The sequence below is a fragment of the Cyanistes caeruleus genome, chromosome 17, assembly GCF_971803275.1.
Source record: "Cyanistes caeruleus chromosome 17, bCyaCae1.hap1.1, whole genome shotgun sequence".
Lineage (NCBI taxonomy): Eukaryota > Metazoa > Chordata > Aves > Passeriformes > Paridae > Cyanistes > Cyanistes caeruleus.
Genome location: NC_141717.1, coordinates 15,404,313 through 15,419,945, shown reverse-complemented (window position 1 = coordinate 15,419,945; position 15,633 = coordinate 15,404,313). Strand labels below are relative to the sequence as shown.

The 15,633-nt window shown below is 53.4% G+C and overlaps 1 protein-coding gene across 1 annotated transcript; it reads left to right on the top strand.

The window, feature by feature from the left end:
* The first annotated feature begins 182 nt into the window (after positions 1-182).
* On the top strand, positions 183-2,514 carry MSRB1 (methionine sulfoxide reductase B1). Its single transcript, XM_086853920.1, has 4 exons — positions 183-313; positions 637-779; positions 890-1,004; positions 1,422-2,514. Exons 1-4 carry the CDS (start codon positions 199-201, stop codon positions 1,451-1,453), a joined length of 405 nt encoding a protein of 134 aa, XP_086710046.1. The 5' UTR covers positions 183-198; the 3' UTR covers positions 1,454-2,514.
* The last annotated feature ends 13,119 nt before the right edge of the window (positions 2,515-15,633 follow it).

The following is a 15,633-nucleotide window of genomic DNA, read 5'->3' as shown; positions in this document are numbered from 1 at the left end:
GAGGAGGGACAAGGGAGGGACACGGGGGTGGCCGGGGGAGGGGAGGGACACGGGGGTGGGCAGGGGAGGGACACGGGGGTGGCCCGGGGAGGGCAGGGACACGGGGGTGGGCAGGGGAGGGACAGGGGGGTGGCCGGGGATGGGAGGGACAGGGGGGTGGCCCGGGGAGGGCAGGGACACGGGGGTGGCCCGGTGTGAATGGGCGGGGCGGGGGGCGCGGCCGGGCCGGCAGAACGGGCCGGGGCGGAGGGCGCAGCCATGGCCTTCTGCTCCTTCCTGGGGGGAGAGGTGTTCAAGGACCACTTCCAGCCGGGTGAGGGGCTCCCCGCGGGCTCCGGGGGTGCGGCCGGGGGGATCCCCAGCGGGACGGGCAGGGGGTGTCCCCCGGCAGGGCGGAACCCCCCGGGTGAGCGGGTGAGGGGGGGTTTAGGGGGTGCCCTTGTGCGGAGCATCCTCCGGCCGTGGCTCCGGGTGGGGGTCCCCGATCTGCGGTCCCTGTTGGGGGAATCGGGGATCCTCGGGGGGGATGCTGCCCTTGCGGGAAGCCCTATGGGGAGTGGGGGTCCTGCCCCCCTGGCCGGTCCCGGGGGGTGTCCCGTGTCCCCCGCGCTGACCCCGCCGTGCCGCCCTCCCCAGGCATTTACGTGTGTGCCAAGTGTGGCCACGAGCTCTTCTCCAGCCGGGCCAAGTACGAGCACTCGTCCCCGTGGCCAGCGTTCACCGAGACCCTGCGCGGCGACAGCGTGGCCAAGCGCGAGGAGCGCCCGGGGGCCTTAAAGGTGCGGACCCCCGAACCCTTGGGATGTATCAAAAATAAACCCCAAACACCTCCGGGCTCGATTTCCCTGAAAAGCCGGATTGCTGCCAACCCCTCCCCTTGCTTCTGCAGGTGACGTGTGGCAAGTGTGGCAACGGGCTGGGCCACGAGTTCCTCAACGATGGCCCCAAGAAGGGCCAGTCCCGCTTCTGAATATTCAGCAGCTCGCTGAAGTTCCTCCCGAAAGGTACCGGCCGTGCCCTGGCTGCTGGCCCAGCCCGGGGAGCTGATTTTGGGGCTCGCTGTGTGCTCGGCACTGCTTGCAGCACTGATAACGCCTGGGGTAAATCAGGCTGGGTCTGCCCAGCTCCTGATGGGGCTCCCGGGGTTTCAGGGCTGGCTGAGGTTTTGGGGGAGTCTCTGTGGTGGCACTGAGGGACCTGGGGGGCTTTGCTGGTCACTCCCTGGGGAAGTTATCAAAAGAGAAAATTGTCAAGGAAAGGCCTCAGGAGGCCAAATTCCAGGCATGGCTGTGAGCTGCTGTCCTGCTTGTCAGGCTGTTGTGTAGCAAAACCAGCAAATAAAACTCAATCAATAAAATTAAAAGGGCTGCTGGTTCTGGAGGAAGAAACACGAGCCCTGATTGTTCCTCCCCTGTTTTTAGGTAAAACTGACAACGACCTGAAGGAGAATTAAGCGAGCTGCTGCGCCTGGCACTGCCCTGGGCTAATCCTGCCTTCACTCCTTGGGATGCACTGTCCTGCCAAGGGGACCCACAACAGGAGGAACCCCGAGGAAACTCCTTCTTCAAGTTTTCCCCTCAATTTCCCCATCACGGTTTCCCCTTGGTTTCCCTGCCAAGGTTTAATTCCCTGATTTCCCTGTCACGGTTCCCCCCTGGTTTCCCTGTCACGGTTCTCTCCCGGTTTCCTTGGTGCAGTTCCTCCCTGGGGCTGCTCCAGCTCCATGCAAGGAGCTCCTGTGCCTGTGCTGAGCTCTGGGGAGGGTTTGCTGCTGAGCTCAGCCGAGGCAGGACATTGTCCAGATCCCAGGCAGGCTCTGATGCAATCCCAGGCGGCTCCGCTGGCATTTCCAGGGAGTAACACGGGATGAGCCGAGGTCAGGGTCTGGGTTAATCCCTGGAGCTATTCTGGGCTGGGATCATGGTGTGAACTGCCCTATATAAACCTTTCCAGGGTGCTGGGGCAGGGATGTTTTATGGTCCCACTGGGTTTTCATCCAGGGGTTTTCCCCCTCTGCCCACCTTGCACACGGCAGAGACGGCTCCACCTCGGTGTCCTTGGCTCTGCCCTGGCATTATTCCTGATCCAGCACCGTGCAATAAATTCCAGGGGCTCTCAGGTTCCTCCTGGCCATGCCCTGCTGGGAGGGAGGCTGGAATTGGGCCCGTGGACTGCTCTTGGCACTGCTCAGGCTCTGGGAATCGCGGCTGCGCTGCCTCAACGCTCCCAAGGGCTGCCACGCTGATCCTCCTTAAATCAGTGCCTGATTCGTGGCCTTCCCTCCCCATCCCAAATCCAAATCCTCTGGAATGGATACACAAGGATCTCTAAAGAGGGGAAAGGCTGTTGCTGGCCCCTGGGGTTTAGAGGACACGTTGGGGGTGTTCCTCTCCAATCCCACGGACCCGAGGGCACCGGGGGAAGTTTGTCACGCCAGGGAAGTTTGTCATTCCCCAGGGATCACTGCTGGTCTTGTACCTCTCCATGCTGAAAATAAAGCACTGATTCACTGTGCTGGAGTGCTGAACACGCTGGGAATGGCATCCCAGCGCCCTGGCTGCAGGGATGGGGAGGCTGGAGGGGATGTGTGTGGTTTTACCTGGGGTCTGCTCCCATTTCCCCAGGTTTTGCCTGGGAAAGGGGGTTGCTGATGAATTGGAGGCCTCTGGGCATTCCCAGAGCCAAAGCTCCACTGGGAAGGTTTCCTTTTCACTCCTCTTAGCACTTCTTCCCAAATGAAGCCAGTTTTGGCTTGTTCCAAGTGTGTTCTCGGTACTTCCTGGGCTGTCAGGATTTTCTGGGCACAGGCAGCTGAGTTTCTCACCACAAATTCTCCACACAAAGCTGTCTGCAGGCCTGGACACCACAACCCTCAGCCTCACACGGGATCTTCACCCTGCTGGATCCCAGATCCCTGGAGCTGGGCTTTGCCAGACTCCAGTTCCCTGCTCCAAGGGAATGTCCCCTCTGGAGCTCAGGAGCCAGTGCCAGCTCTGCCCCCATCGCCCTCACCTCGGCTCAACCCCCAGCTGTAATTATTCACCAGGTTCCAGTCTGAAGGTCCAGTCTGCCTTTGGACTGATTAATCCTTGGGTTTTAGGATATTAACAGGGAAACTCTTCCCTGGGAGGGTGGGAGGCCCTGGCACAGGTGTCCAGAGCAGCTGTGGCTGTCCCTGGATCCCTGGAATTGTCCCAGGCCAGGCTGGACAGAGCTTGGAGCAGCCTGGGACAGTGGGAGGTGTCCCTGCCATGGCAGGGGTGGCACTGGGTGGGATTTAAGGTCCCTCCCAACCCAAAGCATTCCAGGATTCCCAGGTGACATCCACCTGAGCCCAGGAAGTGTGGAAGGAAGGGATTTTTGGAGTGGTTTCCCCTGGGATTCTAAACTGGGATGAAACCTTGGGAATGCCAGCGGGGGATGGCAGAGCTTCCTCCCCATCCTGGGCATCGTGTGCCAGGGGGATCCAGCTGGGATTCCTGCAATCCTGCATCCCTGCACCCCTGCATTCCTGCATCACTGCATTCCTGCATCCCTGCAATCCTGCATCCCTGCAATCCTGCATCCCTGCATCCCTGCATCCCTGCAATCCTGCATCCCTGCAACCCTGCATCCCTGCAATCCTGCAATCCTGCATCCCTGCATCCCTGCAATCCTGCATCCCTGCAACCCTGCATCCCTGCAATCCTGCAATCCTGCATCCCTGCATCCCTGCATCCCTGCATCCCTGCATCCCTGCATCCCTGCAATCCTGCATCCCTGCATCCCTGCAATCCTGCATCCCTGCATCCCTGCATCCCTGCATCCCTGCATCCCTGCATCCCTGCAATCCTGCATCCCTGCATCCCTGCAATCCTCCATCCCTGCATCCCTGCATCCCTGCATCCCTGCATCCCTGCATCCCTGCAATCCTGCATCCCTGCATCCCTGCAATCCTGCATCCCTGCATCCCTGCATCCCTGCATCCCTGCAATCCCTGCATCCCTGCATCCCTGCATCCCTGCATCCCTGCATCCCTGCATCCCTGCAATCCTGCATCCCTGCATCCCTGCATCCCTGCATCCCTGCATCCCTGCATCCCTGCAATCCTGCATCCCTGCAATCCTGCATCCCTGCATCCCTGCAATCCTGCATCCCTGCAATCCTGCATCCCTGCATCCCTGCATCCCTGCATCCCTGCAATCCCTGCATCCCTGCATCCCTGCAATCCTGCATCCCTGCATCCCTGCATCCCTGCATCCCTGCATCCCTGCATCCCTGCATCCCTGCAATCCTCCATCCCTGCATCCCTGCAATCCTGCATCCCTGCATCCCTGCAATCCTGCATCCCTGCATCCCTGCAATCCTGCCCAGCCGCCTGTGCCAGGGGGATCCAGCCAGAATTCCACGTTCCCTTGCAGTTTGTGGATGTGGGCACAGGAGGGTGCAAGTGCCTTTCCTAACCCTTGATATAATATTATTATATATAATATATCAAATAATATATATTATATATCGTATTATTATATTATATATTATATATTTATAAATAATAATAACCATAATAAATAATAAACTAAAAATTGATACATTAATAATAAATTTAAATAATTTTCATGGAAATCTGGCTGGAGATGGGATTTTAGCAGGAATATTTGGTATTTAGCAGGGATAATTTAATATTAATTATTTAATTATTATTTAATTATGAATTAATATTTTAATATTTAGCAGGAATAATTTCATATTATTTATTTAATTATTACCTAATTATTTATTAATTAAGAATGTAATATTTAGCAGGACTACTTTAATATTAATTATTTAATAATTGCTTTATTAATTGTTAATTAGCCATTTAATATGTATCAGGCATAATTTAATATCATTCATTTATTTATTTATTTACAATTTAATATGTATCAGGCATCATTTAATATCATTTATTTATTTATTTATTTATTTACAATTTAAGATGTATCAGGCATCATTTAATATTATTTATTTATTCTTTTACAATTTAATATGTATCAGGCATCATTTAATTTTATTTATTTATTGATTTACAATTTAATATGTATCAGGCATAATTTAATATTATTTATTTATTTATTTATTTACAATTTAATATGTATCAGGCATCATTTAATATCATTTATTTATTTATTTATTGATTTACAATTTAAGATGTATCAGGCATAATTTAATATTATTTATTTATTAACAATTCAATATGTATAAGGAATAATTTAATATTAATCATTTAATATTTATTTATGAATAATTTAATAAATAAGGAATAATTTAATATTAAACATTTGATAATTAATTAATAAATTAATATTTAGCAGGACTATTAAAGACCCGAGAGTGGAGAGCTTCAGGCAGCGCCTGGTGCTGAGGAGGATGAGGATGGATCCCATCCCATCCCATCTCCCCAGACCCCCTCATCCCCCCGGGGCACTCGGAATTCTCTTCCCTCCCTCTCTCCATGGCCGGGACCTTCACTCTGCCCTCCCTCCTCATTTAATTATCGCACTAATGACAATTCTGCCTTAACGAGAGGATTTTGCTCAGTCGGGAGCTTTAACCACACAAATTAAATTACGTTTCCAGGCCGACACGAACTTCCCTGATTGTTTAAGAAATCATTCATTTCCTCCCCCGTAGCCTCCAGCTGACCTCCCCTTTTGGGTTTGCTCGGTTTTTTTCCCCACATGCCACTCACTCCAAAAATTTGATGGTGTCTTCCAACTTCACCAAAATCGATTTAAATCGATCACAATTTAAATATGGAATTTTACAAAGTGTTATCTTTCTACTGAAGACACGATTTTTGAAAGGTAAATCCAGTTAATTACCTGTGGAGATACTTGCGGAAAAAAAAAAAAAATCCTAAATGCTATTTTTTTTTCGAAAATACCCACAAACGTCACATAAAATATCAACTTCAAGCTCCTAGAGATTTCCTTTTAAAGGTAAATGCCAGGAATTTCGGAATATTCTGCATTTGATAATACAATTGTTCTCCTACTCCTCAGATTCTTGCTTGGTATTCTTCTTTTTATTAAAAAAACAAACTCAAAAGAAGCCAACCATCCTCTGTGTGTGTGGGAAATCACAACTCTTGACTCTTTGAAAATCTCTGTATTGATTCCTTAAAAATCTGTATATTGCAGGTTTATCCAGAAAATTCACTGGATAATTCACTTTGCCCCTGACCTGCAAAGCATCCAGAGCCCGCCAAGATTGAGATTAATTCTCTAATAAAACAACAAACCCTATAGAAATTCTGTTATCCCAGGAAAAGGAAAATGACCTGGAGGCACTGGGAAGCTTTAATTGCTGCTGTTCCTTGGGGCCTGGCTGCTCCTGCCCGCCCTGGAATTCCCAGTTGTGTTTCCAGCGGCTGCCCAGCATCACAGGGATGGCTCCTTTTAGATTTGTGTCGTTTTATTTCATTTTATCCTTTGTTCCACAGGGTTTTTTTTCCCTCATTCCAAAAGGCCGTGAGCCCTAAGAAGCGTTTTTGGGAGGTTCCACATCCCTTGGGACAGGGAGCACTGATTTGGGATGCTCTGGCATCGTCAGCCTTCATCCCAAATTGGGCCAGGTCCCATCCCTTTGCTTTAAAGGGATTATTTGGGTTCTTTTGGGGGCTGTGAAAATGCAGGGTTTGTGTTAATTACAGGAAATAAAGGGATGGAAATTAGGAAAAACTCCTTCCCCATCCTGATTTCCCGGTGACATGGGGATGGCAGGAGGAGAGGAGCCTCCCAGCACCTCACCTGCTCCATGCCAGACCTCACCTGTCCCCCAGCACCTCCAGCTGGACAAAACCCAACGTTTATTCCATCTCATCCACCAAAAACAGCTTCATCTCCCTATCCCAAATCCCTCCTCTCGCTGGCACTGGCCGATCCCATTCCCTAAATTTCCTTAATCCGACTGAACCTCCCAGAGCCACAAGGTGGAGAAATTTGTTTTGGGCTTGTGGTGCGTGTTAATTAGGGAGATAATGACTGGAGACATCCAGAGCGAGTCTGAGCACGCCGGAAAAATGTTTAGCCCAAGGAAAATTTTAATCCTTTTTTTCTTTTCCCTTCCCCGGCTGTTGAGATCCGACTTTTTAAGGCAATTAGCGAGGCTTTAGCTGTTAATCAGTCATTCTTAGACACTTGCTTTGGGGTCTTATCTCCTGCTCCCAAGTGAGCATCGCCTGTAATCACCAGCTCTGGTTTTGATGTGGGAAATACCTGTCCCAGGCGTGTTCCTGCACCAGGGCACCGCACGGGAGGTTTCCATGGGATCACAGGAATATTTTGTTTGTGGAAAATGTTGTAAAGCCCTGGAACTGGCTGGTGGAGTCACCAGCCCTGGAGGAGTTTGAGAATTGTGGATGTGGCCCTCGAGGACGTGCTGACCATGGTTGCACTTGATGAGCTTCGAGGTCTTTTCCAGCCTTAACAATTCCGTGATTCCCTGTCTGGAGAGCCGTGTCCAGCACAGGCTCCTTCCTCATCCCAAGTTTTCAAGGGTGGTTTCCTTGTGGGTGTGCCAGGATCCCCCCGGTGTCACAGGAATGTCCCAGCTCTGCTGCCCTGCTCCAGCCTGGAGCTGGGTGATCCCAACCCACATCCCCCCGTGGCCCTGGGGAAGGGTTGACCAGGGGAGATGTTCCACTCCAACCCTGCCAGCATCAGCCTGGCCCTGGGAGCGCTGGGAAAGGTTTGTGTCAGCATTTATCCAGCCCTTCCAGCCCAAATCCAGCCTTTCCAGCCCCAATCCAGCCCTTCCAGCACAAATCCAGCCCTTCCAGCCCCAATCCAGCCCTTCCAGAACCAATCCAGCCCTTCCAGTCCCAATCCAGCCCTGGGAGCACCAATCCAGCCCTTCCAGCACCATTCCAGCCCTTCCAGCACCAATCCAGCCCTGCCAGCCCCAATCCAGCCCTTCCAGAACCAATCCAGCCCTTCCAGCCCAAATCCAGCCCTTCCAGCCCAAATCCAGCCCTTCCAGCACCAATCCAGCCCTGGGAGCACAAATCCAGCCCTGCCAGCATCAATCCAGTTCTGCCAGAACCAATCCAGCCCTTCCAGAACCAATCCAGCCCTTCCAGAACCAATCCAGCCCTTCCAGCACCACTCCAGCCCTGCCAGAACCAATCCAGCCCTTCCAGCATCAATCCAGTTCTGCCAGAACCAATCCAGCCCTTCCAGCACCACTCCAGCCCTGCCAGCACTGGACCACCCCATGTCAGCATCATCCCAGCCCTGTGAGCATCAGCCCAGCACCACTCCAGCATCCTCCCATCCCTGGGAGCAGGAATCCATCCCTGTGGCTGCTCCCGAGGCCACCCCAATGTTCCAGGACCCCAAACCCCCGCGGTGGAGGGCGATGCCCGGCCGGGCTCCCTCCCCACGAGGCTGCTCTTTCAAACCATCCACTTGACTGTCTGCAGCAATGATTTGTTGCTTGTAAAGCCGCCGTGATTAACTACAGTTTAGCCTCCTGGTTTCATGTCTTATCATGTTTCATCTCACACAAAAGACATTTACAGTCTATTTTCAACTTCAAAGCGAATGCTTCTTGCGTGACCATTAGGGCAGGCAAATATTTAAGCAGAACCTGTATGGTATTAGTGTCTCTTGATGTTCCCTGCTGAGTGAGGATGGATGGCTGCCCCAAAAGGCAGCTTTTTCCTATTGTTTTATGCACCGGTGATTAATATTTCATGTTCCCAATGTTACAGATTTGCTGGCTGGCACTGGCCTGCCCTGACAGTGCTTTCTTCGTGTCTTACATGTCCAGCTTTTGTGCGCTTGGATATGGGGAGTGTGACTCTTGGCAGGGTCCTCTGGGCTTATTGAAGCCTCCTGCCTGAATTTTTTTGAATGAAGTTTGTCTTGATAAGGTTGGGGAGGGTGGTGTGCCCTCCTTCCCCACCCACACCTCTGTCCTGTCCCTGCATGGAGCCCTTGGCTGTCCCAGATTTTGGGTGGGTGCTGTGGATGGGAACAGGGAAGGGACCCTGCAGCATCCAGAGGGTGAGGCTGGTCCTGCCCTGCAGCTTTGAGCATCTGCTCCATCCCCAGCACCACCCTCTGTGACATTGGCATCACTGGCACTGCCACCAGAGCCTGGCACTGCCGGGGGTTTTATCTTTTATTATATTTATTATATATTTATTATTATATTTATTATATTTTTATTATTTTATTATATTTAGCTGCATCCCAGCTCCGGGAGGGGAAACACAGCCTGAGCACTGGATCCACCTCTGTTCCACACCACAATTCCCAACATCCCCACCCAATCCCCTCCCAGCCTTGTCAGGGCAGGATGAAAACTGCCCAGGACCAAATTCCTCTGCTTCAAAGCCCCACTGGGGAGCGTTTTTCAGAAGGGTAAATTAGAATAAACCCAGGAACCGTGAGGGCAGGCTCTGCTTATCCTCCAGCCTGGAGTTCAGCTGATTCAATCCAGTTTATTTTAATTCACATGCAGGGGTCGTTGTGGCTCGATCCTTTCATTTCTGGAGTAGGGGAGCTGTGGGAAGACTGCCAGGAATTTCTGCAGAGCCCACATTTGCTCTGGATGCTCAGAGGTCACCTCCAAGTTATGTTTGGGATGAGGTGGGAGCATCCCAGAGCACCTGGGAGGGTACAGGGATTTTAAACGTTATTAGGTGGAAAATAAAGACTTGAAAGGCACCGGGAGGGAATAAGTGGTGCAGTTTATTTAAAGAGGAAAAGCTGTGCTCGGGAGCGATGCTGGGGCCATGTGTCTGCAGGGCTGGGCTCATTCCTCCCAGATTATTTTAAATTTGAGCATCTTTTCTGCATCACAGTCTATCTTTGTTCCCCTCTGACGTCTTGGGATTTTATGGCCGGGGCTGTTCCTGCCAGCAGCGCCACAGCTCTGCTGGAAATCAACTTCCCTGCTTTAAACCCAATCTCACAGGCCTCCCATTCAAAGCCAGGCTCCAAATTAGTTAATCTCAGATTAATTTAAACCCCTCGCTCGGATGGGTGAAGCACCAAGGCTCTGGCAGGGGTGGAACCGGGGCAGGAGGTGCTTCCAGCACACCCCATGTCTGTCTGTCCGTCTGTCCAGCTGTGGGATGCTGACCCCGGGGAGCAGGACAGGGCTGGGCTGCTGTGTTTTCCTGGGAATTGGGGCTGGAAAGGGGCAGCAGGGGGGTGCAGGTGCTCGGTGTGAGGCCGGTGAGGGCTCCGGGGCTGAAGGGACCGAGGAGGGGATGTGCCAGGCGCGGATTAACCGGGAACAAGGAGAGGTTGGGATTTGCCAATACCCGCCGAGGGGCGAGAGGGATCGGGGCGAGACGGATCCTGTCCTCAATTGCAGCTGCTCACTTGTGTGAGTCGCCCAAATATGTGAGGTATTTGTTTCATTTCTCCGTTTGAGGCCAGCGCCGTGTCCTGATGCTTATCAAAGCTGGGGCTTGCACCAAGCTCCGGGGAGGAACTCTGCTCTCCCGGTAATCTAAGGCATGATTTAAATCCTCCAAATTTGGCTCTAATTGAACCTCTGCGTGGGTGTGTGTGTTAGGACAGGATGGTTTTCACTCAGGGTTGTGCAGGGACTGGGTTTGTGCTTTTTGTGACAGCAGGATGAGATGGGATGGGATGGGATGGGATGGGATGGGATGGGATGGGATGGGATGGGATGGGATCCATGGGATGGGATGGGATGGGGTGGGATGGGATGGGATGGGATGGGATCCATGGGATGGGATGGGATGGGGTGGGATGGGATGGGATGGGATGGGATCCATGGGATGGGGTGGGATGGGATGGGGTGGGATATTTTGGATCCCGGCATCCCGGAGAAATGGGAGCATCCAAAAAGGAGCTGCGATCACCTGAACTCAGCCTCGGCCGGGCTGTGAGCGCCTCCCGACGCTTCCCAGGCTGTTCGGAGCATCCTGGGGAAAGAGCCCGGTCCTGCTCCACCCGGCCGGCTCTCCCCGGGGAGCTGCGGCTGAGCCTCGCTGCCTCTTCCCGGGAGAGCTCTGCCCCCGGGGAAGCTTCAATCCCATCCCCATTTATGCAAACCATAAAGCAGGCTATAAAATTAGCGGCTAATTAGCAGCCTCTGCAGGGTAGAGCGCGTCGCGGGCCGGCCGCGCGCCCCAGCCCCAAATCCAGAGCCAGCGCCTCGAAATTGTAAAATTAGGGCAAAAAAAAAGGATTTATTGCTCCAAATGATAAGGGGAAAGGGAAACGCCTCCCAGCAGAGCTCTGGCAAGGCGATATCAGCCTCCGGGGTGCGATCCCCGGGAGGGAAGGGAGTCCTGGCACGACTGGAGGCAGCAGTTGGCAAAAGGGGGGCGCAGGACGCAGCCCCCCAGAAATGAGGGTTGGAACAGGCTCTGGTGTCCCCGGCCACCAAACCCATGGTCCCCCGCTGCGGCACGGAGGGACGGGCTGGCACAGCCCCCAGAGCAGGGCGGGGAATGGAGCAGCAAAAAACCGACAGAGCAAAAGTAAACAAATAATAATAAAAACAAAAGCAATCCCTTGGAACAGCAAATAAGGCCTGGACACGGGGTATTGTTGGTGAATGTGCAAGGCTGGGATTTTCCCTTCCCTCTGTTCCGCTTGCAGGCAGCCCCGAGCTGGGCAGCCGCGGAGGGGCCGAGGACTGCAAAGCATTTGCTGCAGAATCTGAAGAATTTGGAGTGAAACCTCCAAAGAAATTAAGGACAGATGGGTTTGAGGGGGAAAAAAGAAACCCAAATTCCTTCTGCTGATCGGTGCCTGCCTCCAGGGCACTGCCTCGTCCCTGCTGTGGCTGTGCTGAAGGGAGGGATGGAGGGATGGATGGATGGATGATGGATGGATGGATGATGGATGGATGATGGATGGATGATGGATGATGGATGGATGGATGATGGATGGATGATGGATGGATGATGGATGATGGATGGATGATGGATGGATGGATGGATGGATGGATGGATGGATGGATGGATGGATGATGGATGATGGATGGATGGATGGATGATGGATGGATGGATGGATGATGGATGATGGATGATGGATGATGGATGGATGGATGGATGGATGGATGGATGATGGATGGATGGATGATGGATGGATGATGGATGATGGATGGATGGATGGATGGATGGATGGATGGATGGATGATGGATGGATGGATGGATGGATGAGGGATGGATGATGGATGGATGGATGGATGATGGATGGATGGATGATGGATGGATGGATGGATGATGGATGGATGATGGATGATGGATGGATGATGGATGGATGGATGATGGATGGATGATGGATGATGGATGGATGGATGGATGGATGGATGGATGGATGATGGATGATGGATGGATGATGGATGGGTGGATGGATGGATGGATGATGGATGGATGGATGGATGGATGGATGATGGATGATGGATGATGGATGGATGGATGGATGGATGGATGGATGGATGATGGATGGATGGATGGATGATGGATGGATGGATGATGGATGGATGGATGGATGGATGGATGGATGATGGATGGTGGATGATGGATGATGGATGATGGATGGATGATGGATGGATGGATGATGGATGGATGGATGGATGGATGGATGGATGGATGGAATCCATAGATGGATGATGGATGGATATTTTTCACGCCAGACAAACACCAGAACTCTGCCCAGGGGATGATGATGCTCCTGCAGCACCCAGGACCATCCCTGCTCTGCCCAAGGCTGACCCTGATGGTCCTGGAGGACCCGGGGCTCCTCTGGAGATCCCTGTGCTCCCATCCCACAGTGGAGCCGCTGCCCAAGCGTAACAAAGTGAGGAAAATGAACCTCTCCTCCTCCAACCAAGAGCTCCGGGTGAGGCTCCGGGGCTGGGGGTGAGCCCCATCCCCACCCCCGTGTTTCTGTGCCATAATCACTGGGATTAGGAGTTTTCTGCTGGGGCTGGCGCTGGCAGAGTCACCCAACACCTGGTGCTGACTTCAGCACCTCAAATATTTCTGATGCAATTCCTTTTATTCCCCTCCTAAAGCAACGGCGATGTGTTAACGGGTGGAAACGGAGCTTAATTGCTCCTTTGTGTGCAATCAGTCGGGGGAAATCGCGGCAGCTCGGTTGCAAAACTGGAGCTGCAAACAGGTTTGGGGTGGGTCCCACCTGGGTTTGGGATGGCCGGGAGAGGAAAGCTCCAGAGGAGCTGCTGGGATGGGAAATGGACATCTCGATCTCTCTGAAGGTGCTGTGGGTAGAGCTGAGGACCAGGACTGGTTCTCGGGGTGTGTTTGATGGAGCTGAGGACCAGGGCTGGTTCTCGGGGTGTGTTTGATAGAGTTGAGGACCAGGGCTGGTTCTCGGGGTGTGTTTGATGGAGCTGAGGACCAGGGCTGGTTCTTGGGGTGTGTTTGAAGGAGCTGAGGACCAGGGCTGGTTCCCAGGGTGTGTTTGATGTGTTCCCACGTGCCAGGCTGAGGGGGAACCACATCCAGATGAAGCCACTGCTGGCCGGGGCGGGGACGGGGCCGAGCCCTTGCCGATGCAGAGCTCCAGATGAGAACAATGAGGCTGAGGGGTCTCGATTTCATCTGTCAAGTAATTGGGCTGGAAGTCTGTGATGGTAATGACTCCACATCAAGCGCTCAGATGTGACCCATCCCCGGCCGGGGGGTGAGGGCTGCAGCCCGCCGTGGCCGTGATGAATGTCCCCCAGATGTTCTCCCCCAGATGTTGTCCCCCCAGGGGAGGCCAGACCCACACGTGTGTTGTTAATAATGCCAAGATCTGAGGTTAGAAATGACCATGGGGCGCTGATGTGAGCCCTGGGATGGTGGAGCCTCAGGCTGGGCCGGCTGGGGGGTGGTGGGAGAGGGGGCTGGGGGGGCTGGCCCCAACCCCTGGCTCTGTGCTCAGTTCTGGGAGCCTGAGCAACCCCCTGAGACCCCATCAGGCAGCTCTGGATGCTCTGGGGAGGCAGAGGATGCTCCGAGGAGCTCTGACAGCTGTAAGAATCAAGGATGGGGGTGACACGAGGGACAGGGATGCTCTGGGGGGCACATCAGGCCAGATCCCAAAGGCTTGTCCCCATTCCAGGGATGACAGGCACTGGGGCCTGTGTTTACACCCCTGACTGCCTTTGGGTTGTTGTCTCCAAAGCTCTCCAGCACCCACAGGCTCACACAGGCGGGTCCTGCAGGAAACAGATGCCAACAGCCCCGGGGAAGGGGATCCCCACCACCAGGATGGTTCCTAAAGGGGGCTTTTCCCCCCGAGCGGTGTGGGGGATGCCCGGAGGCAGATCCCGGTGCCGGGGGTGTGTGGACACTCCAGGATTATTGGAGCAGGAGGAATTGCAGCCCCCGGGCTGGGGAGCCGGGCGTGCCCCGCTCCCTCTCCCCCTCTGGAGCCTTTCCAGCCTTTCCCTGCTGGTTGCTCCGGCATGTGCATCCCAGATGATGAGAGATGAGCGGGATGGGCCCTGCGGGCTGGGTGGGGTCTGCAGCTGGAGCCCCTGCCCTCGCTGCGCTGCTCCCGTTCCCAGGGGAGACACAAGGTTTTGCTGAAAAGTGGGTGTTTTCCACCCGGAATGGGCGTTGTGGCTCCAGCAGGAGCTTGGGGCAATGAGTGTTACAGGATCCTGGCGTGCTTTGGGTTGGAAGGGACCTTAAATCCCATCCAGTGTCACCTCCTGCCGCGGCAGGGACACCTCCCACTGTCCCAGCTTGCTCCAGGCTCTGTCCAGCCTTGGACACCTCCAGGGATGAGAGCTGCAGGCTGGCCCAGGAGCGGGGCCATCCCTGAATGCTGGGGGTGAAAATTCAGGATTCTGGCCTCGAGTGGGAGCCTGATTCTGCTGCTACTTCTGAAATTCAGGTTTTAGCACATTAAACTCTGGAATCTGCGTTGCCCACAGGGGAGGTTTGGTTGGGGGTGCAGCTGGCCAGGGTCTGATCCAGTGCTGGCTTCTGTGTCCCTCTCTGCCACCACGTTCCTCCCTGTTTCCCAGCCCCAGCAACACCTGAAGGAAGGACCCTGGGAGCCTCCTTGCTCCTTCTGGGAGCCTTTTGAATCCTCTTTTCTCCCTCCATCCACTTGACAACGTTTTCCTTCAAACCTCACTTGGTGTTTCATTGCTGCTCAGCTCCTCTCCAGATGTTCCCATCCTGGATCCCACACCTTTCCCCCCCTTTGGCCACTGGATATTTGCCTGAACCTGAGCCAAATGAAAGCTACCCCCAGCCTGTGCATGGAATTAGCAGCGGGCATGCCAGACCTCCACGGGCTCGTAAATGTGGCCATCTGCACCTGGCAACAGGAATTTTTAATGGCAAACAAGGAAAACACCCCCTGCTCCTAAATGGGTTGAGGTGGGTTTTTTTTTTGTTTTGTTTTTCTTCTGGAAAAAAAGAAAGGAAAAAAAAAAAAAGGAAACTTGTAAATGATTTGCTTGGAAAAAGCCGTTTCCCACAGAGATTGGGCACGGCCACGGGAGCTCGTGGTTGTGACTCAGGGGAAGGAGGATGAGTCCCAGCTGCTCACTGCTGGATTGGGAACAGCTCTGCGTGATCCCTGCCTGCTCTGGGATTAGTTTAGGGTGGAATTCTCCAGCCTTGCCCTCCAAGGTGACAAGCTGGGGCTG